The sequence below is a fragment of the Microchirus variegatus genome (assembly GCF_963457635.1).
Source record: "Microchirus variegatus genome assembly, chromosome: 14".
Taxonomy (NCBI): domain Eukaryota; kingdom Metazoa; phylum Chordata; class Actinopteri; order Pleuronectiformes; family Soleidae; genus Microchirus; species Microchirus variegatus.
In genome coordinates, this window is record NC_139815.1 from 3,300,371 (window position 1) to 3,327,188 (window position 26,818).

At 42.2% G+C, this 26,818-nt stretch overlaps 1 protein-coding gene across 1 annotated transcript in view; it reads left to right on the forward strand.

Annotated features, from left to right (window-relative positions):
- efl1 (elongation factor like GTPase 1) overlaps positions 1-13,451 on the forward strand; it is a gene marked incomplete at its 5' end in the record, with an annotated part of 69,470 nt that extends 56,019 nt beyond the window's left edge. The window contains 2 exons of the mRNA XM_083900375.1: positions 3,221-3,405; positions 13,171-13,451. Coding sequence (XP_083756501.1) covers positions 3,221-3,405; positions 13,171-13,359 — 374 coding nt within the window. The 3' untranslated portion in view covers positions 13,360-13,451. The remainder of the gene's footprint in view (positions 1-3,220; positions 3,406-13,170) is intronic.
- Positions 13,452-26,818: the final 13,367 nt, after the last annotated feature.

Consider the following 26,818-nt stretch of genomic DNA (forward strand, 5'->3'; position numbering starts at 1 on the left):
CAACATGCAGTCTATCAATTTAGGTTATATTTATTTCTTGTTTGGTCATTTGTTCGTATTTTTTAGCACTCTTGCTTTTGCAGCAAGAAGACCTGGGTTTGAGCCCCGGTTGGAATTAGGGCCTTCCTGCATGGAGTTTGCATGTTCTCCCCGTGTGTGTGCGTGGGTTTTCTCCGGCTTCGGCTTCCTCCCACAGTCCAAAAACATGCAGATTTGGGGATTAGGTGAATTGGTCACTCTAAATTGACAGTAGGTGTGAGAGTGTGAGTGAATGGTTGTTTGTCTCTATATGTGGCCCTGGGATGGACTGGCGAACTATCCAGGGCGTACCCCACCTATCGCCCTATGTCAGCTGAGATGGGCACAGCAACTCCCGCGACCCTCTGGTGGAGGATAAAGTGGTAGATAATGGATGGATGGATGGACTATTGCATTTAAGTCATTATAACGACTAAAAATAAGTGTACATTTTTAACACGAGGGCAGGAGATGGGTCTGCAGAGCTCAGTATTTACTAATGCCCCACAACTCTCCCTAAATTGTTGTCCTCTGAAAGTCATTAGGATGAAAATGAGGCTTGAAATTCCATTTAACATGTGGGTAAACAATATCTCCAGGCTTGTTAGTAGCCCCGGCAGCTCGTTACACAAAGAACTGCTTTGTCAGTTAGATCAGAGCCGGCTGACTAAGTGAGGTATTCACTGAAAAAATATCAAAACTTTCCCGACTTTTTGCATTGGTCTGACCTGTGTCGCTGTTGATGTTGACTCTCGTCTCGAGCTGTGGAGATTCGTGCCATTAGTTTGGGTTCAGTTGAAAAAACAACAAAGAAAAACAGTTTTTTTCTGGGTCAATGTGCCACGAGGGGGTCGTTACTGTGAGAAAAGACCAGACTAAAAATAGTTTCACTATATTTGACTAAAATATTGATTCTGAAATGTTAATGGTGTACAATGTATGTATTGCTGTCCACTTTTTACAGGTCTGGAGTGGTGAGCAGGGCTAATTATTGATTATTGAAACAATTGGTTGACTAATCAGATCAGTGTTTCCCAAACTTTCTATACAACAACCCAGTTTTCACAAAATCAGTCGCGACAAGGGCATATTTAGGTATCCGCAACACCTGTGACATAACATTTTGATTTAGCAAACAAATCATTTTCGAGGAGGATGTTTAATAAATTGCAACTATTTTAAACGTTTAAATCTTAAGTGAAAATGTTGGAGGAATATTCTGCAAATTTGTTCAGGGACTGAAAAAAGTCCCCCGTGACCCATCTGTGGGCCCTGACCCACTCTTTGGAACCACTGAATCTGATACAGCTCTATGTGTAGCTAGTAGGGCTGTCACTTGTTTTTATCGGAACATTCGGATATTTTTTCAAACATAAGGGAGAAAGTTTAGACTCTAATCTTAATCTTCCCAGATTATGTACATGATTCAAGTGTTCCTTTAGAGCAGGGGTTCTCAAAGTGTTGATACCTGAGGGCCAATTTAGGAACCCAACATTAGACTGAGGGCCGCCAAAGGGAAAAAAAAGAAAAAAACCTGAAAGAAATCCCATTTGTAATAATTATGGAGTCCAAAATTTGACAAAACGGACATACTATACTACGTTGTCCAAAATGTGAAATTTTTTTTGAAATTTGACAAAACGTTGTACAATACTATGCAGTCCCAAATTTGACAATTTTTTTCAAAAAAAATGTGGTCCAAAATTTGACAAAAACGTCATACTATACTGTGTCGTCCAAAATGTGAAACATTTTTGGGAAGAAATGTAAATGCCAAACTTTGACAAAAACGTAATACTATACTGTGTCACTATGTCATCCAACATTTGATGACATAGTAAATACAGTTGTACAGTTTACAGTTATTGGTCTGTATCCAGTAATGTCCAAGAAACATTTAACAAGCTTGGTAGCTCCTGGATTAAAACTATCAACTGTAATTCATTGCGGGGCCACCAGAAATATTTCCACGGGCCGTACTTTGAGAACCAATGCTTTAGAGAACTGCTTTTTTTCTTATTTTTATGTTTTTGTCTTTATCAGTGTTGATCAATTGTGTTTACAAACATGTTCATTTTTCAGAAAACAGAACACAAACAAGAACACATTTAAAAGACAAAGCAGAGACTAAAGCAAAATTCATTGCATGACCAAACATAGGATTAAAAGTAAAATAATCTCATGACACTTCATTTTTGTGAATATGACAAAAGTAAATTCAAGAACCTTGAAAAATCCTAAATACACATGTAATGCTGATGTTTATACTGTAGTGGTTACATTAGAATAGATTCAGTGAATCACTGGGTTCTTTTTATTGTTGTTTTTTCCCAAACACTTTCCCCTCTCTCATCTACACACTTGAGGTTTATTTTCACACCTCACCACATCTAATAAGCTAAATTAAAGCAGTAATAGAGACGTGTGATAGATGTGGGAAGTCTCCGTGTCTCAAACGGTGTGAGATAGTGTAGGTAGTGTTGGCGTTAGTGTTCCCTGTGTTGTTTTGTTAATTATGATGCCATAAGAACTTCTCTCTCCAAACACGTGTAAACACAAACCTGCTCCGCCAGGTTTCACTGCGATGCCTCTGCCCAGAGGTTATTATAGTTCACCAAAACTAATGAAATAACGAAAACTAAAATTGTGAAAAACTATTTTCGTTAACTGAAAAAAATATGTATATATATATATATATATATATATCTAACTGAAACTGAATTGTGGGTTTATAAAACTAAGTAAAATTGTATAATCCTTTTGGGTTCTTAATCGCTCTAAATACACATGGGGCATTGAAAGTGCTTGAATTGTGTGCTTTCAGCGTCCCACCGGAACAATGATTTGAAGCTTTTTGAAGAAAAAAAAAATGTTCATGGCAATATGTCTGTATGTTTTACAGCCATCGTTCTCAAACTGTGGTACGTGTACCACCAGTGGTACGTGAGCTTCCTCTGGTGGTACTTGGAGGAAAATCAGAAATACTCTTCTATACACCAGGGTATGTGGTCAGAGTGAAGCTGAGGGATTTTGACCAGAGCGCGTAGAAAATGAAGCGAATAACAATAATAAAGTGAAAGGGATCAATATTTTCTCAGGATTACGTTTTTGTTTGAAAACCACTGTTTTAGAACATCAATATTGGTCAATTTTGATTCCACTACTGTATGTCGCTCACCATGTGTGTCTGTTCCTGTATTAGGCCGAGTGTACGGTGTTCTGGGGAAGCGCGAGGGTCGCGTCCTCAATGAAGAGATGAAGGAAGGGACGGAGATGTTCATCATCAAGGCCGTTCTTCCCGTGGCTGAGAGTTTCGGGTTCGCTGACGAGATCCGCAAGAGGACGAGTGGACTGGCCAGTCCACAGCTGGTCTTCAGCCACTGGGAGGTAACTATGAAAAGTGAATTATACGGCGCTACAGAACAGCATCACAGTGATGAAGTACTGAACAAATATTTATAATTAACTGATTCTAATGATTCACTTACACTGAAAACAACTGCTTTACAAGTCACTGGTCACTTGTTTGTGCGTGCGTGCGTGTGTCTTGTGTAAAACAAAGTCATGGCAGTTTCATGTAGACGTGCAGTTATGACTCCGCCCACGTTGAGTATGTAATATTTTTATACTGGAAAACCAACAAAAAATGTCGAGGCGAGCTGGGACCATAGGTGGAAAAGGGGCTATAGAGAGAACTGTAAGAATGAATACAGAGGTTTTTTTTAACTTTTACTATTTGTGGAAGTAATTCAGCATGACATGAAAACAAAATCACTGGAAAGTTTCAAACTTATTGTAAAACAATTCCAATCAAAGTAAAATAATAAACAGGACCATCTTGAAAGTGATAAATTGTGGATTTGAAGAAGCTCAGACTAGACTGAGTGTTTTGTGAGTGCAGTGTGCTCCGTGTTCACTTACACCTGTGTTTTTTTTAAGATTTTTATTTTTATCTTAATGCAGTACAACAAATCCAGATGCAGACTGTATGTTAAAACCAGATGGAAGTGACGTCCATGTCTCATAACAATCAATTTCCTGCAGAGATTTTATGTAGCGCAGCCACAGTACTTGTCTCGCTGTGTCAGCGTTTTTTTCTCTCCCTCCTCAAGTGTTTAATATTCTCAACATCTGTTCAGTGTTATGTCGTCGTCCTCCTCCTCCATAGATTTGCCCACTTTCTTACATGAAATAGTGGACACATGAAACTGCCAGGCCTGTTATAAATATATCAAACGAGGAGCTTGTGGTGCAAAGTTGCCAGGTTTTTTTTTTGTTTCTTTATTTTGTCAGAATGTGCAGTGGGTTTTTTTATGGCATGGCTCTGCAGCATAATGTCCACATTGTCAACTTAAAGAGAGTGGACTTCATTCAAGAACGTCTCATCTTGAATTGTTCTTTCCGTGCTTTTTTGTTTATGTTTTTAATATTGCGTGAACAGGCCTATCCAGAGTCAGTAAACTGAGTATGACTCGGTGGTAAAATGAGGAAAGTCATTATCTGCGTCTTATCCACCCGGAAACTTTCCCCTTTACGAACTCTAAATGCTGTCGCATGTATGCCAGGCCTGTGTGTGGCGCTGTAACGCTGCCACTCAATTACACCAAAAACAGAGACTTTGAGCGTATGCATAGAATTAGCGGGGAGTGTTGCTGGTTTATACTCCAACCATCTTTTAAAGCTCCTAAGATGCCGGTTCCGTGGGGATAAGACCTCGATATGATACAAAACATTTGCGGCTTCTCCTAAATTAGCATTAAATAATACCTCAGTGTTTCTAAACAAGGCTACATTTTCTGTTCCAGATGTCAGGAAGTCCTGTGTTCTGCATCCACATTATTTTTAGCAGTGTAATATGAAGTGTATGAATGTCACACAGGACATCATTAACGGCTGCTTTCAGCTCTAAAACACAGGTCTGCGGGCATAATGCAGCTCGACAGTTGATTTCATGGGTTAGGGTTAGGTTTGCAGGGTTTGGTTGCTTTTCCGTTAAAATGTAGATCCTCCTAGACGTGGGTGGAGTCGTCACAGATTAGCGCAATTTTTCAGGGTTTTTAAGTCTTTTTAACTGATCTACAGTTCAGCATTGTTCACTTTGATTCTTGTGTCGGCCGTCGCTCTCGTGACTCTTGCAGTGATGACGCTCTCTGACTAATCAGTGGCCGGCAGTCTGTGGACGTCGCATTTTAGCATCGGTTTAGCTTGCTTGGAACCTGGTGAGAGCAGAAACTAAAGAAAGTACCATGTACTATCACTAATGGAAAAGCAAAATAACCTTGCCATGCAGAGGCAACGCGAGTCATACCGGGACCATGTAGTGGAAAATCGTCATTATTTTACACATCAAAGACATAACGCATTCCCTCGCCCCTTACCCTAACCTTAACCATCACAACTATATGCCTAACCCTAACCCTGAAAAAGCCCTTTAAAATTGTGGGGCAATGGTCAAAATGGCGTCACAAAGATATCAATACGAGTACACTCACACACACACACACACGCACACACGAACACACACTTATTTAACAAGCTTCTGTGTGACAGAGCTTGTTAAATGGGGTTCTGAGTCCGTATGGTTAATGAGACAGTTTCCTCAAGGGAGTTGAGTCAGAGCTGCAATAGACAACATGTGTCTTTGACCGTTATACCTGCTGCTCAAGCTGAAGTGCACACACACACACACACACACACACACACACAAACACACACACACACACACACACACACACACACACACACACACACACACACACACACACACACACACACACACACACACACACACACACACACACACACACACACACCCTGTGGACCAGATGGACATCTGTCAGCTGGGGTAATGGATCAGGTTTTGCTTAAGCCTAGTTCAAACTTTACAGTTTTCTGCCCAATAATCCAGTTGTGGACACATTTCACAACTCATCATGACCTCAGGAGTCATGGGACCATGTGCAGTCACTTATTAAGACTCACTGATGCAGACCACAATCTCATTTTCATGTCTACCCCAACCCGTCAGAGACCAGGACTTTCAAACTTATCTGTATTTGTGGTCCAAAAAAGTGCTGAGGTAATGTTGACAGCAGAATTTATTTGTTTTAAAACAAAAACAGAGCTTGTGTGGATGCAGCCTAAGGGCTGGGTCATACTTTCCACTTCCACCTGTGTGCAGACGGCTGCCAGAGTCCGTGTGAGGTACATTTCGTCATCCGCCAGTTTCCACATTGGTCTGCGTGGCCGACCCTTACACTGACAAATACATTCAGCGCTCTGATTTGATTCTGAATGCACATGCTTCCTGTTTTTTTTTTTTAACAAAGAAGACAGTAACCATGGACACTTGTTTGAGATGATATGAAGAAGTCTGCCAGTACCCACACATGTACAACTCCAGCTCTGAAATAATAATGAAATGAGGACGATGTGAGTGGAACGCTCGACTGAGACTGGAGAGATGAGTGGGCCTGATGAGGAGTATCTTCTCTGTGGTGTATGTATCAGAGCACTGCTGCAGCTGAGAGTCGATCCAAAGACTGTAGAGTGTAATTCTGTTCCAATTACACTCTTAATACGAGCCAGGTAACTTGATTTAGTGTTCACATTCTACACAAAATAACGCGTGGAGCCAAAACGGTAATATGGAAATATTGGAGCCTTAGATATTTACTTTTACATTGATTAGGGTCATTAAAACAAATGTACTTAAACGTCAGCTTCACCTACTTGTCTTGCAGTCACGTCACAAGTAATGCACAAGGAAGTACGACGGTATATCATTTTTGTTTAGTTTGTTTATCAGGATACATTTTAATTCCCAATTTTGGTACTTTTTATGATCAGTGATGATATTTCTGCCGCAGCCTTTCTCTGCTTTCAGATTTTCAAAGTCTCCTTCATTCTTGCTCTCGAGTCAAACCTCTCATGTGGGTTTTTAACACATGTGCCCACAGTGGAAGAAGAGCACTGGTCCAGGCAGACATTTCATCTTAATGTCGAAACCCAACATTTAGCCCTTATTGCCATTTATGGGCATGTAGCAACAGTCAGGCTCTAAATGATCCTTCTCCAAACCACAGATGTCCCAAAATCATCAAGGAATCGAATCCTAGAGAAACAGCACTTTTTTCCCCTTTTTTTTCTTTTTTAATACAAATTATTTTGTCTGTTGTGCCATCGGGTATTATGACACTCAATAAACATGACAAGTCACGAACAAGCCAACAATTGAACCCGATTATCTCCGGTTTTATCCTGCGTTTGGAGGCCAAACTGAAACTGAGAGTAGCTAAAACAATTCTTGGTTAAGGAGGAATGAACTCGCACAACTACTGCCAGGACAGTAGGTCAAAGTCAATAAGGACATTTTCTCTAAGCTTGTTTATAATCCGTCTGATTGTCTGTCTCATGTTTCTTACCACATTCACAATAAAACGCCATCCGCATTAAGCCCACATTATACTTCTCCGACTGCGTAATGCGTTATCCGACTGCGTAACCACGGAGATCCCTCAAGCCTTCATAGTTCTGCGTCGGGGACGGATACGCGCTGCAATTTCCCACCCGATCAGTAGGGGTCGCTGCGCAAGGTTGTTGTGCTTTTGGTACAGTGAGCAATGGCGTCCGAGAGAGAAAGACTGCGAGAAATTGGCCATTTAGAGTCTAAACAAGTGCTGTGTGTATTAAGATATAAAATATTTATAGTTTGGCAGTGACGTTGTCGGCGGTGATCAGCTCCGCCTCTGTCGACGCTCGGTGCGCACAGTGAGCCGGCACAGAGCAGCTTTGCTCGGCCTGTCCTGAGGACCAATCGCAGCTCTTGCCGTCTCCGTAATATAATAAATATTTTGTGCAGTCGGAGTATAAATTGGGCTTTAGAACTGAATTAGAATGTGTTTTGTCAGTGGCGCCAAAGCAAACATACTTTTAACTGCACACTATAACAACATCAGCAAAGTTTTTCTGCAAGTGTTTGAAAAATGTTATGAGTTACAAAGAGTATGGGGAAGTTGAGGGAAATGTGTCACAAGCACAAGTTCACGTGCAACTACAGGGCATTCAGAGTAACACTCTGCAGTTGTGGACGCCTTCAATGCAGCCTTTGTGTACGTGAGAAAGAGAGCCTGTTGGAAACCTCCGACTCTGGGTGTGCGATATATTAAGTCTCAACATCCTCCACTTCTGACTGCTTGTCTCATGATTCCTGTTACCATACAGTCCACTATGAGATACTCGACATTCTCCTGAAACCATCCAGAGAGGCTGGATGTAAGAAGGACAGTGTCCACAGAAGTTGGTCCACATGTTCTCATGTTCAAATTTCTGGATTATTTTAGAGATGGTTAATGCAGGAACACAGCGGTAGAGGCTCTGGATAAAGCTGGATTAATGTATCATTGGTGCATGCCGTCCTAATGTGGACATTCAGCAGCCACCGCAGCATTTCGTGACCACGATCTGCGGCGAATGCACATGGTCCATGGAAAGCTCTTGTGGTTGTAGAAAGAGAGATTTTGCGAGCAGGTCCACTGGTACCCGCACCTGTGCAACCCATTGCTCAAGAACCTACAGGTTTTCCAGGCCTGGAAAGGATTTGGAATTAAGTGAAAGGAAAGGTTTTTATCTGAGATCTACTGTAAGCTGCATAAACGTCACTCACTAGTGTCACATGATACACCCACCACGTGATACACATAGTACGTATTATAGTCATTGACGAGTGAAGTTAGCAAGCACTAACTGGATGCTTATCTTTAGAAATGTCAGGAAAGTGTGTTTTTAATAACGTAAATATAAGACTCGAAAGAGAGACAGTCAGTCGGCTGTGCATGTTGATTAATTCCATTCCGAATTCGCTGTCACATTTTTGCCACAAATCCTGCAAGAGACCTAAGGCACTGAAGTTGGAGCCTAATTTCTGTGACCTCAGGTCACTACTTAAATGGAGTCATGGAAGTTGGGTAAAAACAGGATAAGTTATGGAAAAGTTTAAAAAATGATTGGTAAACTTTTGTGCAAACCTTGAAATTTGGACAATTATTTCAGTATAAATGAAACCACAGCCTTGTCTGTGCAAGCCGAAGTGCATAGCGACTTTGGCCTCCTGCACACGTGACCAAGGCTCCAGCCCTCGATTGGACACCCGGGAACGCTCTCCTGCTGTAGTGAACATGTCTGATCCATTCAGTCCCAGAGCCCAAGCTGCAGGAGGGTCGTCTCCAAATGATCCAGCGATCACAGTCCTACAACTTGAAAAAAAAAAACATGTCACATTTTGCGTGGACACACCGTCACAGATTCTACACTTTTGTGATTCCTCTGAAAGGTTTTCAGTCTGAACTCTTGTAACCAAGAGCCTCTGCGAGACCTTTTGTTTGTGTGCCGTGACCTTCGGGTCATCATTTGAACCCTGTGCATCTTGCAGCACCTGATGACACACCACCAGCTCAAGCGCAAAATCCCCTCTCTGCTGCAGCCATTGTCTTCAAGTCATTGTCTTTAGCTCATTAAAATTTGTCTGTCTCGTGTCGTTTGAGTGCAGATGTCTCCTCACAAAGAGTTCACGGTGAGGCCCCTCCCACAGACCCTAGCCTTCTCGGCTTTAGGACTCGACTCCTACTCAGCACTGCTGTCAGCGTTCCTCCTGACAGCGATTTGATATGGCCAGAATATTGGATTAACATATGAATGAGCAGTCGGGTAGAGAGAGCAGATTTGGAGCGTTGCATTGTTGTGTAACTGGAGGGTTACTGGATCCTATAGGGACGTTTACATTAGATTTCCATCAGAATGGGGCTTTTGTTCAGTTGCAGACTTAAGATTTGTGTGAATAGAACCAGGTTTTCACCTAAAGGTCCAAGATCTTTAAGTTCCAGGAACCCACATGCTGTTGATGCGGACATGAGCTGCTTCACTACCTGGTGCTGGACGATGACCAACTCTCAGTTTTGTGTGGACCAGGAAGAGTTTATCCCGTCATACTACAACCTGCTCACTGACATTTCTCTCGTCCTTTTGCATAGACAGATAGATAAAACTTTATTATTTTTATGTTTTATGTTCATTAAAGGTGCATTGTGTAATAAATCTAAAGCAACTGGCCCTAAAATCCTCCTAATATGTGACAGAGACTCAGGAATAATGTTCATATAACAAACTGAACTCACCAACAACAACAGTACAGCCAAAATATTTGCATTAAAAAAAATATTTTGCAGACTGCAAATCATGTTTATGTTTTGAAATCATGTTTTGCCATGTGGCGCCACCTACCGCCGTCTACCAATCATTGCAGTCAGTAGAGTCTCAGCTGCCGAGCAACCACGGGTTGCTAGTTACGTCAAAAAACGAAACCTAAAAGACCTCGGTATTTTGAATTTGAATGTGGTAACTTATTATGGCCACATTCTTACATATGGCACCTTTAAGTTGTAACCCCTTCATGTCTCAAACTATGTCTCCAGCTGCCTGTATTGTTCAGGAGACTCTTTCAAAAAATATTTTTAATCTCAATGAGTTTATTTTGTTACATAAAAATAAAGATAAATAGTTATTACATCGATAGATAGGTATGCTAAGGTTAGGTAGGTACTTCGTCAGCTAGCTAGCTTGATACTTAGTCAGGGGACCGTACCTATGTTCCCCGGGTCATATGTTCCCCACTTTGTATGTGACAGGGGAACATGGGACCCTTTCTCTAACCCTAATCCTAACCCTACCCTTTTTCAAAAAAAGGGTCCTATGTTCCCCTGTCACATACAAAGTGGACCTTTTTTGGGAAAAACGGGGAACATAGGACCCGGGGAACATAGGTACGACCCCCTTAGTCAGCTAGCTAGATACTCAGCTAGCTAGATACTTCACTTGCTAACTAGATATATAGATAGATGGAAACAAACAAAATATTAATAGTATAAAGCAGAGGTGTCAAACTCATGAGGTACCTTTGTTTTACATTTAAGGACGTATCTTCGTTCTGTTTTTTTACAAAACAGTATGAACAACCTGAAATGTCTTGAGAAAAATTTAATTTAGTAAATTACATAACAACTACAGATCACAGCGGATCTGCAACAGCACGGAACATTTAGTCACAAGTATCTGGAACTGAAAAATATTTAACTTTATGATTTGGTTCGAATCGAAATTGTCGCAAATTCATCCTGCGGGCAGGCCATGTGTTTGACACTCCTGGTATAAAGGATTACAATAAATGGTCAAATAAACAGTCAAAAATTAAGGTTTTAGAGGTAAAGAATATGAAGATTCAAGGTCAGAGAGATAAATTAAGGTCAACAATGTGTTTCAAGAAGTTGTTCCAGAGAGTTGTGAGTTGCGTTTATAGAGTATTGATTTTGAGGTGACATGTATTTAAATAATGGCCTTTAACATCATGAAATAAGGGGGGGGGGAGGGGAACGACAAGACTTTTCTCGTCTTCCTGCTCATGGCGTCTAGTTTTGAATTGTTTTTTCAAAAGCGTGTAGATTGACGTAAATGAGATGAGCTCAAACTCTAATGTGCAGCCTCACGTCACGCGTGTCTGTGTGCAGCGGGTCGTGACACAAACTGCTTACTTTTGGCGTCGCGGCAGAACTCCTCGATGGTGTCAGCATTAATTCACTGAGCCAGTCAAGCACTTGACTGTTGCAGGATGCCACATCCCTCCTCCTCCTCGCCCTCAACTGGACCCCATTGTCCTCCTGCATATGCTGCTCACGTGCGCGTGTGTGCGAGCGTGCGTCCTCTAATCCACCCGTTGTTGTCGCTTGCTCCCCCGCCATCTGTCCCAGTGTAACTGGAGCCAGGTGCAGAGCCCACGCTGCCTGTCGCTGCTGCCACTGTAATCGTTACTAATGTGTGTCACACGTCGGTTTGCGGCATTTGACGCAGCCTTTGTTTGAAATCACGCAGCTGAGCTGTGCGTTTGTGCGCGTGGCGTCCCCTCGTCAGTTCGGTCGATCATCGGCATATATTTGACTATGATTAAATGGCTGATTTAAGTCAGTCCAAATTGTGATTGTTTGCAGCTCTTTATTCTACTGTTGGGCAGCCCTTTGTGACGCAAAACTGAAGTTTGTGTCACTTTTCAAACCACTGAACTCTCAAAGTCTACTGAGAAAATCAGCCTTTTTTTTTTTTACCAAGGAGTTGCTACGGTGGCCTGGAAGTGCAAACCAGTATTACGTGATGTGAAACATTTACAATTAATAAAAGTTGAAACAAATTTACATTTTACAAAACAAAACAAATTTACAAAATGCGAGACGCTTTTACAAATCTCGACAGTCACAGAGTTGTTATTACGCACCGCACAGGGAACGTTCATTTACAGCGAGTTATCATACTTTTTTCAATTCTTTTTTAGACCAATAGTGACATATAAATAAAATTAAATGGGTTTTTAATAATTTGGTACCTAAGTAATCTCAAATGGCACAGATGGTGCCAAACTGTGCCGAAAGAGAGAACGCCTAGACATCGCTTTACTAAAACCTCTCTAATTTCACTCTGCTTCACTTCAACAGCATCAGACTTTGCACAGCTCATGTCTACATGTTGTTATATGACCTCCATGTGTTTTTAAGCCCCTACTGCATATTTTAAAGGTGATATTTGCTTTAAAATGCAATCTTTTTTTAGGCGAGAGAAAACAATCCTTCAGTTATGCTGTGTTCCATGTACATTTACTCTGACACGGTGGCATCTACAGTGAAATTTACACCTCTGGTGGAATCTCACAAGTGTTATCTGTAGTTTGATAGCAAGATAATTCACATAGAGCTTGTAACTGCAGAGATTTACTCTATTTAGTTTGGGCATGTCATTTTCGAGCAGGGACTGCAAAAGGAGGGTCAGGGAAGAAGTGGTTAAGTGGCAAAAATCAGTCCAAATATTCAATTCCTTACAAAATAAAATGGCCCCACATTTACTGGCGTACGCCATAACCTCATACAACCTCCCCCGTCACTGAAGCGTCTGTCCCATGTTTTCGTCCTCCTGCCGTTCTTTACGACAAACGCAGAGAGGGGCACGGTGAGAAGAACATCTGACATTTCACACAACATTCTTGGCTTCTGTGTCCAGTGAGACGCTCGTGTTCTACGATCACTGACCACTGTTTGTCTCCCACTCTCTGTGTCCCAGGTGATCAGCAGTGATCCGTGTTGGGTTCCCACCACCGAGGAAGAATACCTGCACTTCGGCGAGAAGGCAGACTCTGCCAACCAGGCACTCAAATACATGAACGCCGTCCGCCGCCGCAAAGGCCTCTATGTGGAGGAGAAGATCGTGGAGCACGCAGAGAAGCAGAGGACACTCGGCAAGAACAAGTAGAAAGGAGGAATCGCCTGCTCGACCACAGGACCACACATCTGCTCTCTCAGGAAAAAACTTTTTTGGAAACCATTGAGAAATGTTACTGTCTGTACCAGGAAAGATAAAGAAATACAACAAGAACCACAAAGTAACACCATCAAGAAAATGTTGCTCATTTACTTTTCTGCAAATCATGGACATTTTCTCAGGTAATTTCAGGGAATCAATTGGCGATTTTTCCATGATACAGTTCTAGCTCGTTATTTTTGCTTCTCAATCAGTGATAGTACCTGGAGTTTTTTTTAGTACCTGCTCTCATGTGAGAGCAGGTACTAAAAAACCCTAACCCATATATTTTCATCAATATAAATGTAAAAACAAAACTTGAGCTCAAATATATCATGGTTTTATGTTGTTGCATTACTGTAGCAGTCGTATTGATGCAATCACATGATACATTTATGTAAAATCCTGTTGTACTACTATGTACAATATCAGGTGATGGTTATTATGACTTATGTCACTTAACCCTTTAACACCTAACCCTCAAAATGTCTGTCTGGACTTTTTATTTTAACCATAAAAAGGTCAGAAAATGTCCTTTAAGTACTTTCTTTTGCCCATTTTTGCAGTTATTTACAACTTACACCATGTTAAAATGGTGAAATAACAATTTAAAGATGTTAGATGTACATGAACACTAGAGATTTGGACAGTATAAAACATATTTAAAGTAATATTTGTTTGAGTTTTTGTCTCCATGTTCAAAAACAGGCCATAAAATGCAGAGCCGTGCTGTGCCGGGACTGTGTCGTGGAAAAGCACCATTATAGTAACAAGCTGAAATAGGTTGGTTGTCTCGCCCCTGACTGGATTTTAATAAATGGATTCCCCACTCACGGGGACAAAAGTCCCACAGCTCTATTCTATCGTCAACAACCCCCCCCCCCCCAAAAAAAATAAAATAAAATAAAAACCCACACCCTGCACATCCACCAGCATCTGATGGTCGGTAAAACTCCTCCTGTGAGACCTCGGTTAATGTACTGGGTGGAGTCGAGTTTGTCTCCATCACAGAGTCAGTTATTGTATCGTGCATAATTAAAGAGCTATTTTTCTTTTATCCCCACAAAGAAAAATCGGGCAGATTTGTTTCAGTCATAAGTGACTCGAATTAATTCCACAGTACCCTCACCCTGCTTTCTTGATTTTTTTAAAATTATTTTTATTATATATATGTATATATATGAATATATATACACATATACTGTATATATGTGTATATATATATATATATACATATATGTATGTGTATATACGTATATATATATGAATAGTTCTTGTTTTTTTGCCTTATTTTAATAATAAAATGGACAGAAAATGTCCTGTGAGTAAGTGCATATGCCCAACTTTTAATATCTGGCAGTTATTTACAATTTACTGCATGTAAAGAGCGTGTATACAGTGAAAGTCAAGAAAGAAAAAAAAAATGGAATTAGATTTTAGAGATTTTATTGCGATGAAAACAATGTCTCCCAATGTGCAAAAACAGGCCTATAAAATGGAAACTATGTACCTCAGCAGTGGTTTTTATCATGGCTTCGGGGCATTTTTGGATAACGAACTCCCTGCTCCGTTTCTCCACCGCTCTGAGTGTGTGGAGGGCGGCGGTGGGGACAAAGGCTTCCTGCATCAGTGTCAATTAAAGTAGAGTGCAAGTTCTTAGCCTTCAGAAACCGTTGAAATCCTTCCGATAGCACAAAATGTTGCGCAGTTACGGTAATTTGAAGATCGCTTGCATAATCGTATCGTCTGCAATACGCCTGGGCTACCACTCTTTACATAACTGTAAAGAGAAAGTCTTCCTGCATCAGTGTCACTGAAATTACCGTCATAACCATGTTGGCTTTGAAGTGCAAGTTTTTAGCTTTAAGAAACTGTTGAAATTCCGATGGCACAAAGTGTCGCGTAGTTACGGTAATGTAAAGAGTGCTAGCCCGAGCGTTTTACCGACCGTACGCTCTGTGCCAAAGCGTTTTATTTAAGGGCTTGCCAAATCTGGATTCTTGAGGATTCAGAACTGAATTTTCAGGGTCACACCATGACTGGTTACCACTGGATTTCACTGGATCAGATTCTCCATTTTTCATTGACCTGATGCAGATTCTGAATATTGTATCATTGCTCAAATGGGTCAAAATCCCGGTGAGAATGCACTCCTGTGTGGAACACTGCTCTGGTCTGTGGCTGCTTCACCACCTTCTGCTTTTGGCACCTTGTGATTTACAAACTAAGCAGTGACTGGGTCGTCCCGAGCCATAATGTGCGATTAGCTCTTGGACGGCGTTCCTCCGTTTTGCTGCCAAGCTCCAAAAAAATTTACAGCTCACACTTTTCATTTACTCAGATAGTGTGACGACCTGCTGGATGCTCACGCTGCAGCTGTGAGCTCGGTGCCAGCAAAGGCATTAAAGTGTGTTTCTGAGGTTTTCCGCTGCAAGTATACACTTCCTCACACTCTGCTGTCACCAGTCATTGTTTTAAAAAACAGAGTGGATGCTTTAACTCGGACTCTGTGCACTCACAATAGGGCCCTCGCATCCCCATGCAAGCGTCCCCACGCCCCAAAACACAGAGGGTTGCCATGGCCACACCGCTTTGAATCTGCAAAACCTTTCAATAACCTTTCACCTCTGATGTGTTTTGTACGAATTACCAAGTTTTTTTTTTTTTTTAATGTCGGTACGACAAACACGCTTGGACGAGTTTGCACATTTATGTAGGGTGCAAATCGTGTATGGCTAAATTCAAAATGACCAACTTCCTGTTGAGTTGAGGCCATGGTTACTGTCTACTGTTTTTGTTCGTTTTGGTCTATAACATCTTCCCACCACGATTCAGGAACTCAATTTTGCCTCTATTTTCACCGTAGGGTGTGCTATAGAGCCTTTGAGCAACGCACAGGTCTGGGAACTATGACAATATCGCATTTTCGCCAGACTTGGTTTCAAGACTTTTATGCATGGATAATATATAACAACAATCTGAAGGATCCCTTGCACAAATTCATGCTAGGAGCCGTTTCGGCTCGGGCCCTAATTTTTTGGTTCGCCTGGCTCTGCTCGGTCAGCATTAGTCATGCGATAAAAACAGTTTTTCTCTTTCCACTGTAGGACAAACTGTGGGTTCTTCGAGGTGTGTTTTTCTGCTGCGTGAGTACGTGAAGATGGTAAATAAATGACACCACTTCCTGTCTTGGTCCTGACACACTGTAAAGAATAATTTACTGCTGTATGTGTGGAGAATGCAGCGGGAGAGTGTGCTCAGAGAGGTGAGGTCAGGCTGAACCAAGGAAGGCCGATCGTCTCTGATCCATCCGTCTTTGAGCTTTTGCCATTACCTCATTCTTCTGTGTGCGTGTGTGTGTCTGTCTGCGTGTGTGTGTGTGTGCGTGCGTGTGTGTGTGTGTCAGCAGGCATCGGGTCAGTTTCAGCAACAACCGGGAAATTGATTTTCTCAAAGATTTGTGAAAGTGGAGGGGGGAGCAGGGTGGAGGTGTGGCCGATATCAACTTACAATTGCATCACGATATTCCATGGAAATTTGTGATAACACTGTTCACACTGGTTATTTCCCCCCCATTATCCCTAGGGGACCGTACCTATGTTCCCCGGGTCTTATGTTCCCCGCTTTGTATGTGACCGGGGAACATAGGATCCTTTCTCTAACCCTAATCCTAATCCTACCCTTTTTCCAAAAAAAGGGTCCTATGTTCCCCTGTCACATACAAAGTGGACCTTTTTTGGGAAAAACAGGGAACATAGGACCTGGGGAATATAGGTACGACCCCATCCCTAGACGCGCGCAAAAACCTAAATATCGTGATAAAAACTGGTACATGTGGAAGAAAAAAAAAACTTGCGAGACAATGTACAGAATTGGAATTGTTTTATCTGTGATTGTAGGCGGCAGCGTTTTAGCAGTGCCCAGAAAATGAGGTAAATTTCCTCGCTGACTCTGGAACTAATATGTTACAATGATGTACTTGAGCTTAGTTTGATTCATTTTCACCCTGCAGTCCAGACACGACTCTGCACGTTTTCTTTTGCTTTTCCATCAGTGACTGTACCTGATACCTGGTTTTGTTTTGTAGTACCTGCTCTGACGAGGTTTCAATCGAGCTGAGCCCGTACTGAAATGTGACGTCAACAGACTGCAGGCCACTATTGGTATTTCAGTTCAGTGACTGCGGTCAACGATTCTGTGAACAAATGCTTTTTTTAATGAACTGATTCTAATGATTCAGTTTCACCCAAAACAACTGCTTTACGAGTCACTAGTTTGTGTGTCGGTGTCACAGTCGCAGACGTGTTGCGATGACTCCGCCCACGTTGAGGAGGCGCTATAGTAACGACAACAAACCTGAGTAAAAACGAGTCGGGTCGTGCTGGAACTGCGCAGTGGAAAAGCGGCATTAGTAAAGACAGTTTAGACACAACTCATCCAGGCCAAGGTTTTCAGTAAGATGTCAACACTGGGAAAATCAATGGACCGGTCAAAGGTAACGGATGACGTCTCTCTCTCGTCTATAACACACACACACACCCACACACACACACACACACACACTGTCCTGATGTGTTCTGCAGATCTGAGTGGATTTTCTCTCCCTACAGGAGTTCACTGACAAGTCCCTGCAGACACAAAACACAAGATCCCTTACACTCAGCTCTCCATATGCCAAGTCTGCTCACACACACACACACACGTTCATGTGCAGCAGTCTCAGTGAGGACACTCGTAGACAAAACACAAGTCTTAACTCTTAATAAAAGCCCTTTCAAATTGTGTGTTTCATTTTGGTCCTCACAAAGAGATACATTGATGCACACACACACACACACAGACGTTTGTGCAGCTACTCTTCTCAGGACTCTGCATTGACTCTCTGCATTCATTTGGTCAAACATTTAACAAAGCCTTGTCCCTGACGTTAACAGTTAATATAATAAATAAATAAACCCAAACCTTAACTGTAACCACAGTCCAAATCTTAGTCCCTAAACGTAACATTCAATTCCTTCAGAAATGAGGTTCTGCCTCATTAGGACCAGGTTTTGTTCTGCACGAGGACGACTGGTCCTGATGAGGTCAGTGTTTATGACAGAAAAATACACATTCACACACACACATACTGATGCAGGACAGTGGTGTGGTCTTCCTTCATGTGTTAACTCACTCTGCCTTCACTCTCTCACTCTCTGCATTTGTTCAGGCTCTAGAGAAGAGGACGAGACCCAACACAGCAGCTTGAGCCAGGTCAGTGGGCCACTGTTCAAGGGCTAATTCAGGTTCTTTGTTGATTTAAGCCCCATAAACACCTCACATAGAAAAGAAATCTATGCCGGCTTAAGTGTACAATATCCCAACAATATTTATCCAGCTTTGTCTCCCCTTTTAACCTGAAAACGAATGTTGTGTCCCATACAAAGTTGAATCTCCCTGCACCAAATCCCATAGAGAAAATCCACGATTTTTACGTCACAGGGCCACAGGAGTCGCTGATCCACTGCTGCCTCCATCGGTAAGTTCTATTTAGTGGGCTATTTTGTGACTTCTGTGTTTTTTCTTTGTTTGAATTCATCCCGGCGACTCAAACTTACTAAACCAGGCAGCACTAGTGCAGCGGCTCCTGTTTCCCTGTGAGCTAAAAGCGCTGATTTTCTCTATAGTTTGAGACACAAACTTCAGTTTTCTGTCAGACAATAAAGCAGCAAAGAAATTCTTTTCAGACATCGTGCACTAGACGTTGCATAGAACATAACCTGATCTATCGCTTTAAGCTTTCCCCCCCCCCGAGGATATTTTTAGGACAGGTTTTTGGTGAGATCAGCTACGAGGTAAATTTATGGTCCTTTAAGGATTAAGATTTAAATGAATGTGTGAGTATATGTACTCTCTCTGGGATTAATGTGCTGACACAGACTGTTTCTCTGTGCACTTGAACAGAGCGTATGAGGTCACGCTGCCGAGGCCGAAACCTGAGCCGCAGCAAAGAGAGCAAGACTCACAGAAGGTCTGAAGGTTGGTCTCAGAAGCAGTGAAGAGAAAAGCGCTGACACTTTTCTATACATTTGTTTTCATTTTCTTTCAAATTGGTCGACGTGTGGTTTTCAAATCACAAAGTTATCTCTCGTTCTCATCTTTTGTTTTCCCTCCTCTCTTCATCTCTTCCATGTGCTGCTCCGTCGAACACGTCTGGGAATGATTAACTTATCTGAGTTTGAACATTTTTTATTTTAAATACACTGAAAATACCTTGAGTTTGATGTCATCATGTATCAGGTTTAGATTCTTTGTGTTGTTTACCTCTGGATGTCAGATTAGACGTGTCAGGGTTTGAAACGTGTAAACACTGAAGCAGCTGAAAAGCGTGAGAACGTGATCCCGTCAAACCGCTGAACCACCGGGTGTTTTTGAGCAGCAGAAATCACTTCTCATACTTTTTCCTATTTGTGTTTCTTCCGGTTGTTGGACCGGAAACCCGATTTGTTCTGTGCATGTGTGAAAGTGTACGGACGGGTATTGCAACCTGCTTCCGTTGAGGAGCAAAAATTGTAAAAAAATCCAGACAAAACAGACCTGAAAAAAAATTGCGTAAAAACCAGGGAAAAAAATCGGACAAACAGACCCGAGGAAAAAAACTTGTAAAAACATACCAGAAAAAAATTATATTGTAAGAACAGAACTGAAAACAAATATAGTAAAAACATAACTGAAAAAAAATATCGTAAAAACAGAACTGAAAAAAAATATCTTAAAAACAGAACTGAAAAAAAATATCGTAAAAACAGAACTGAAAAAATCTTTTAAAAACTGAACTGAAAAAAATATCGGAAAAACTGATCGTAAAAAAAATATTGTAAAAACAGATCGGAATAAAAATCTTGTAAAAAAACAGATGGTAAAACTTGGGGGAGCAAGTTCCACACGGACAGCAACTCCAAGCACCAAGACTTCCCGTCCACTGAGCTGTCACTCCAAAACTCAGTAGCCAATCAGCATGCAGCTGCCTTATGCCCCGCCCATCATCAGAATCGCTAAAACAAAAACCCAGGACGAGCAATTTAAAAAAAATTCTGCTTGGCCAGGTTCTGCCAAATATACATACATATAATAGTTTTATAATAACTTTAATTAGGGGGGGGGGGGTGGTATGCATTTTATTGGTAAATAAGCTCCAATGTTTCATTTTGTTCCTGAGCATGAAATCACTCACTCTTTTTGTGCTGAAATTCCAGGTTCTGTTAGGAAATCTGGCAGAAAATTCTGTGTAGGTGTTTGTGTGTTTAAATTCTCAGTGGAGAACACAAACACACACACACACACACACACACACACACACACACAGAGCCTATTTCCTGTCTGTCGAGGCTGAACCTGCACCGACTCACCCACTCTCTCTGTCAGTAGTGAACTTGAACCATTTCCACTGAAACACTGTCTCTGTTCACGTGGTCGTCCACAGGTCTTGTCTCCCTCTGTGTTCCCACATAAATATAAAGAAGCATCATGGTGATCAGTTTCCGTTTTATATCAATGAGCAACGATGATGAGCTGCAGAACGAGCTGCAGAACAAGTGCAGGACAAGGGAATGGGCTGGGTTCTCTCCGGGTTCTCCAGGTTCTTCCCACAGTCCAAAAACATATGGGGATGGGGTAAATTGACCGCGGGTGTGAGAGTGGATGCTTGTTTGTCTCTATGTGTGTCCCTGTGATGGACTGGCTACACAGGTGCTTTCACACCTATAGTTCGATCGTTTTGGTCCACACCATTGGTTCTCAAAGTGCGGCCCGGGGGCCAATGGCGGCCCGCAGAAACATTTCTGACGGCCCACAATGAATTACAGTTGATAGTTTTAATCCAGGAGCTACTAAGCTTGTTCAATGTTTATTGGACATTACTGGATACAGACCAATAAGTGTAAACAAAAATACTGGGTATTTACCTGGTTTCTATATGGTGAATTTTAGTGTATTATTGGGTTATAAGCTGGTAATAAGCAGGTAGCTACAGCCCCCAATTACTAGCTATTTACCCAGTAAATATATGGTAACAGAAATGTGTTATTTGGTATTAACCTGTAATTAGAAGGTAAAAAAAATGGCCAAAATACTGGGTAATTACCCAGTAAATTATAAAGTGTTATTATATTAAGGCTTAAATTACATTATATTAACGCTTATATAACTTAACGCTAAACTGTAGAACTGTAATCTGGTCAAAATTATTACAAATGCGATTTCTTTCAGTTTTTTTTACTTTGATGGCCCTCAGTCCAAGGTTGGGTTCCTAAATTGGCCCTCAGGTATCAAATCTTGAGAACCCCTGGTCCACACCATCAGAAAAATGTTACAATGGAGCAAACAGACGTGGGAACGGTTTGCTTTCACATATGCAGAGTTCTAAACGAACCAAAATAGACCGCAAAGACCATCGGCACCGGAACCAGACTAACTCCCGATTTCCCCCGGGCGCGTCAACGCCACAGAACGTAAGCGTCGCGGTCCCCGGAGCTGATCACTGCCACTGTGGCAGTGCTGTGCAGCTGTAACGAGCCCGGTAGGGATTGAAGCTGGGCAGAGAAGGGCGCAAAACCTCACCACTGAGGTTCTGAGGCGCTGACGCACCCAGTGGAAATCCGGGGTTATCTCATACCCATATGTGTCATACCCATAATGCTTTAAACTAGACCGTTTCGTCCCGTTTGGTTTGGTTGCTTTCACACCAGTGGAACTGTACCAAAGTAGGGCAGATAAAGCGGTCCGAGACCACCCCTTCAGGCAGGTCTCGGACCGGTTGATTTGGGGCGCACCAAAGGACTGAGATTAAACTCACACCTACGCAAACGAACTGAACTACAGTATTTGGTGCGCACCAAATACTGTAGGTGTGAAAGCACCCTTAGAAATAAGGAAAACTTGTCCTTCAACAAAGGCTGAGGTTCTACCTGGAACCATTTGCTTCTGAAAAGGGTTTTGTTTTTTTTGCTTCTTTTAAAGGGTTCAGGTGGAACCTTTATAAAAAGGTTCTACCTGGAGCCAAAAAGTGTTCTTTTTATATAAAGAGAGCCATTTTTGTCCCCTCTCCACCCAAATAAAATTAATCTGGAGCCGCAAAACCTATTTGATCCTTAAAATTATGATAAAATCACGTTTTTTTTAACACATATATACTATATTTAAAGCACTGCAGTTTGTCCCAAGTTGATACCCAACCTCTAAAGTGTATAAAAAAAGACTTTGAAATTAACATTTCAATTTATGTACAATTTTATGTAGTTTATGTCTGAGAAAATCTGCCTGGCCTAAGTACATGGATCTAAAGATGGACAGGACTCCTTCATGTACACATTACTTTAATGGCTTTTGGGGGAGGTTTTTCAATTGGATGTGACGGACAAAATATCAAAAACACTTTATTTATGCCTTTAACTTGACAAAAAAAAGTGTGAAAAACATGAAAAGTTTTTTCTTCAAAAGCTAGAAGGAGCCACTACAGAGGGGCTGAAGAGCCACAGGTTACAGACCCCTGTCCTATGACGACAAGCCGAAGAACCTTATATGGTTCTACTGAGTACTTTTATTTCCAAGAGTGTATCTGCCCATGATGCACATTGCCTTTCGCCCTGTGTCAGCTGAGATTGGCACCAGCGAACCTTTGACCCTCATGTGGAGGATAAAGCCTTAGAAGATGGAGGGATGGATGCTCTGGAATAGAAAACAAGATGACAAAGCCCTGGGATTCAGCAGTGGATTATTAACTTCCTCTTTCTGCTGTTTTTCCTCTGTGGACTTTGGTGCAGGCGAGTGAGTCCGTTTACAAATCAACACAAAATCCCGTCTTAACATGGAGTGTTTGTCTCCTGAAATGTCTTAATCTCTCCCCGAGCTCCGTCTCTGTCCACCCACACACACACACACACAGCTACATTCACATGAGCCTGTTTTGTCGGAGTGAAAAGAACACGTTTGTGTTGGTATTATCTGTATCTTTGCATTTTAAAGGGGCCAAATGACGGCGGAGTGCCCTCGAGCTCCTGATTCTCTCTGCCCTGAAACCACGTTTGTCCCTCGAGTGCTCGACAAACTGTCACCGGGATGATTGCAGTCGACGTGTTTGCACACGATTGTTTGCGCACACGCTCGCTGTGTCTCGCCGGCGTGTAAAAACTGTTTCGACGAGGTTACGACAATATTTACAAAAGCATCTGCGCCCATTATGAAATTATGCCGGGGAAAAATGTGGTTCTAGTTTTCATTCAAAGACTCTCTCTCTCTCTCGCTCTCTTTAAATGATAATTTTATTTAAAATATATGCAAAGGGTAAAGACAGTGAATGTGAGTTCTTGCGTAGGTTGTGTTTGGTGGTGAATATCAAGCAGGGAAGATAAAGATGACCTCAGATCAGCAGCCCGAGGCGCTCACAGCCCAGTCTGGCTTCCTGTCGGGGGTTCTTGTCAGAAGTCTTCTGGCCTGATTTCTCTTCTTCTGTCTTCACCTTCGGGGATGCTCAAGCGTATTTATGAATATTTGAGCGCGCAGATGCTTCCAGACGCAGCCCCGGCTTGGTTCTAGCTCTGTGAGAAATGAAGGACTCGTTTAACACAAACCAGGTGGAGATTACACACACACACACACACACACACACGTGTTTGTTTTTAATCCAGTATCTTGTCATTGTTTCATATTTCAGGTTATGACTTACTTTGAAATGACTGTCGTTCACTGTCAGCGCGGCTGCTCTTCACTCTCTGTGTCTCGCGCTGATTTTTGCACACATCGCTATAAGGACGAGGTGAATAGGAGACTGAATTGACCATAGGTGTGAGAGTGATCTGTTGTTTGTGCCCCGCTGGAGCTGAAACTATTGATCGATTAATGGATTAATCGTCAACTATTTTGATAATCGGTTTTGAAGCTTTTTTGTTAAAACAAGATTTCTGAATGTTTTGGCTTCTTAAATGTGAATATTTTCTTTGTTTCTTTGCTCCACATAACAAAGAAATCGTTAAAAACTGAATCATTTTGGTTTGTGGACAAAACGAGACATTCGAGAACATCAGGTTTGACAAACACTGAGCAACATTTTCCTTTTTTTTAGCATTTTCTGACATTTTATGGACCAAACGATGAATCGATTAATTGATTATGAAAATAATCATTAGTTGCAGCTCCACCCCCTGATGTGTGCGACCCTGATGTGGAGGATAAAGAGGTAGAAGATGGATGGATAGATCAAGGGTTCCGAAAACCTCCTCCAACCAAAGGTCCCAACCTCATAAAGTCTAGTTTGCGCCCAAAGGCGACCACAGTGCATATTTCCTCATCGTTTCAACATGATTTATTTAAAATTTTCATTGTTACTCTTAATTGGCGTCAGGGTAAGGGTTAGGGTTGGTGTAGTGGTCAGTGCTCTTGCCTTTGCAGCCAGAAGACCAGGGTTTGTGACCCAGACAAAATAAGGACCTTTCTGCATGGCGTTTCCATGTTCTCCCCGTGTGTGCATGGGTTGTCTCCAGGTTCTCCAGGTTCCTCCCACAGTACAAAAACATACAATATGGGGATTAGGCAAATTGGACTGTAAGTATGCGAGTGTCCAGGCTGTGCGCCTCCTTTCGCCCTATGTCAGCTGTGATTGGCACCAGTGCCCCCAGTGGAGGAGGATAAAGGACGGATAATCTGTAATAGAAAACTAGATGACAAAGCCCAGCACACAGGGCCTGATCTTGGCGATATAGCGACCGCCTATATTGGGGAGCAATCTTGCCTAGTTCACCAGATTGGGTAGATCCGGCCCTGCCTGCACGTACTGTAAACTTCCAGTTTGAAAAATTGGACATGGAGTTTTTATCCAGTGATGCCAGGAGCATGAACAACGCAATCAAAAAAGAAAAAGATTTGTGTTGCATTGAGTGTGAAGGTATCATAACACTGTGCTCCAAATGTTCTTGTGCTCTGAGCCGACACAGGAAGTTCAATCCACTCGTGTGTTGCCGGTGCTCAGCGGCTGCTGGGAACAATAACTGCCTCCAGCCTCGGGGAAGCTGTGGAGCTCTGACTCCAAGAGGCTGCGGTGGAGCCGGGCACTCATGCTGGGTGTGGGTGTGTGAGTGGGTGAGTGGGTGAGTGAGTAGGTGGTGAGTGAACAGAGAGAGAGAGTGGGTGGGAGGCAGGGGAAAGCAGGGCTTTGAGCGCTTGCTTGTATGTGAATAAATATGGCTCGCAGTTATGACTTCACTGTTCGGCAAATGGAAGTTGGAATTTTTGCTCATCTCACGCCAAAGCTTTCAAGGTGGAATCAAACAGCGCTTTTCCACTATGCAGCTCCAGCACCAATCATTGTAGCACGGCTGCGTGAAACTGCCCTGATGTTGTTTTATACAGGACACAAACACACAAACTAGTGACTTGTAAAGGCCCTCGCATACGGTGGCCGACAGGGGCAAACGCACTGCAAACCCCAAAACACCAGCAAGTAACAAAACACCAGCAGTAACAAAACGGAAGTGCTCCGGGTCTGTGGGGGCGCTGTCGTGCAGGTCTTCAACCAACCTGTTCACTCACAGTGTTGGGCCAAAACTTTTTTTTTAATAAACTTTATTTAAACTTTTCCAGTACACATATACACATATACAAAATACCTCAAAGGGAATATAAAATTGCATCTCTTCATTTAGAAAGGATACCTCTATTGCAACCTTGCCTTTATTTCCTTGTTGTGATTGATTTGTTTTCACTGTTTCACTGAGGTATTTTGTCTATGTGTATATGTGTACTGGAGAAGTTTAAATAAAGTTTATTTAAAAAAAACGTTTTGGCCCAACACTGCCAGTCAACAGGTTGGTCAAAGACCTGCACGACAGCGCCCCCACAGACCTGGAGCACTTCCGTTTTGTTACTTGCTGCTATTTTCCTACTTGCTGGTGTTTTCTTATTTGCTGGCGTTTTCTTATTTGCTGGTGTTTTGGGATTTGCAGTGCGTTTGCCCCTGTCGGCCACCATACTCGCATATCGCAAACGGGAGTATCCTCGCGTGTCAGGGTCCTGTAGTATCTCACTTCACCATCAGGTGGCGTTACAAGTCTGGACACAGGGAATAGGACGCCTAGGAATGCTGTGATTCCTTCATGGTACGGTTCGGTTTGGAATGGTACAGCCCTGGGTCAGGCTTGTGGTTTTCAAGTGAGCGCAGAACCTTTACTTGCAACAACAACAACGTACGACAACATCGACGACATAACAGACAACAAAGGAGGAAACCTAGCAGCTCTTTCTTTTCCTGCGGGCGTGGTAGAAACACCAATCACCCGACTGCCATACCATAGCATTTTACTGTGGTAGGGTGCCAAAAAATGGAACGATTGGGTCTAGTTAGTTTGGTACTATTGCTGATAGAAACACAAAACAATATGTG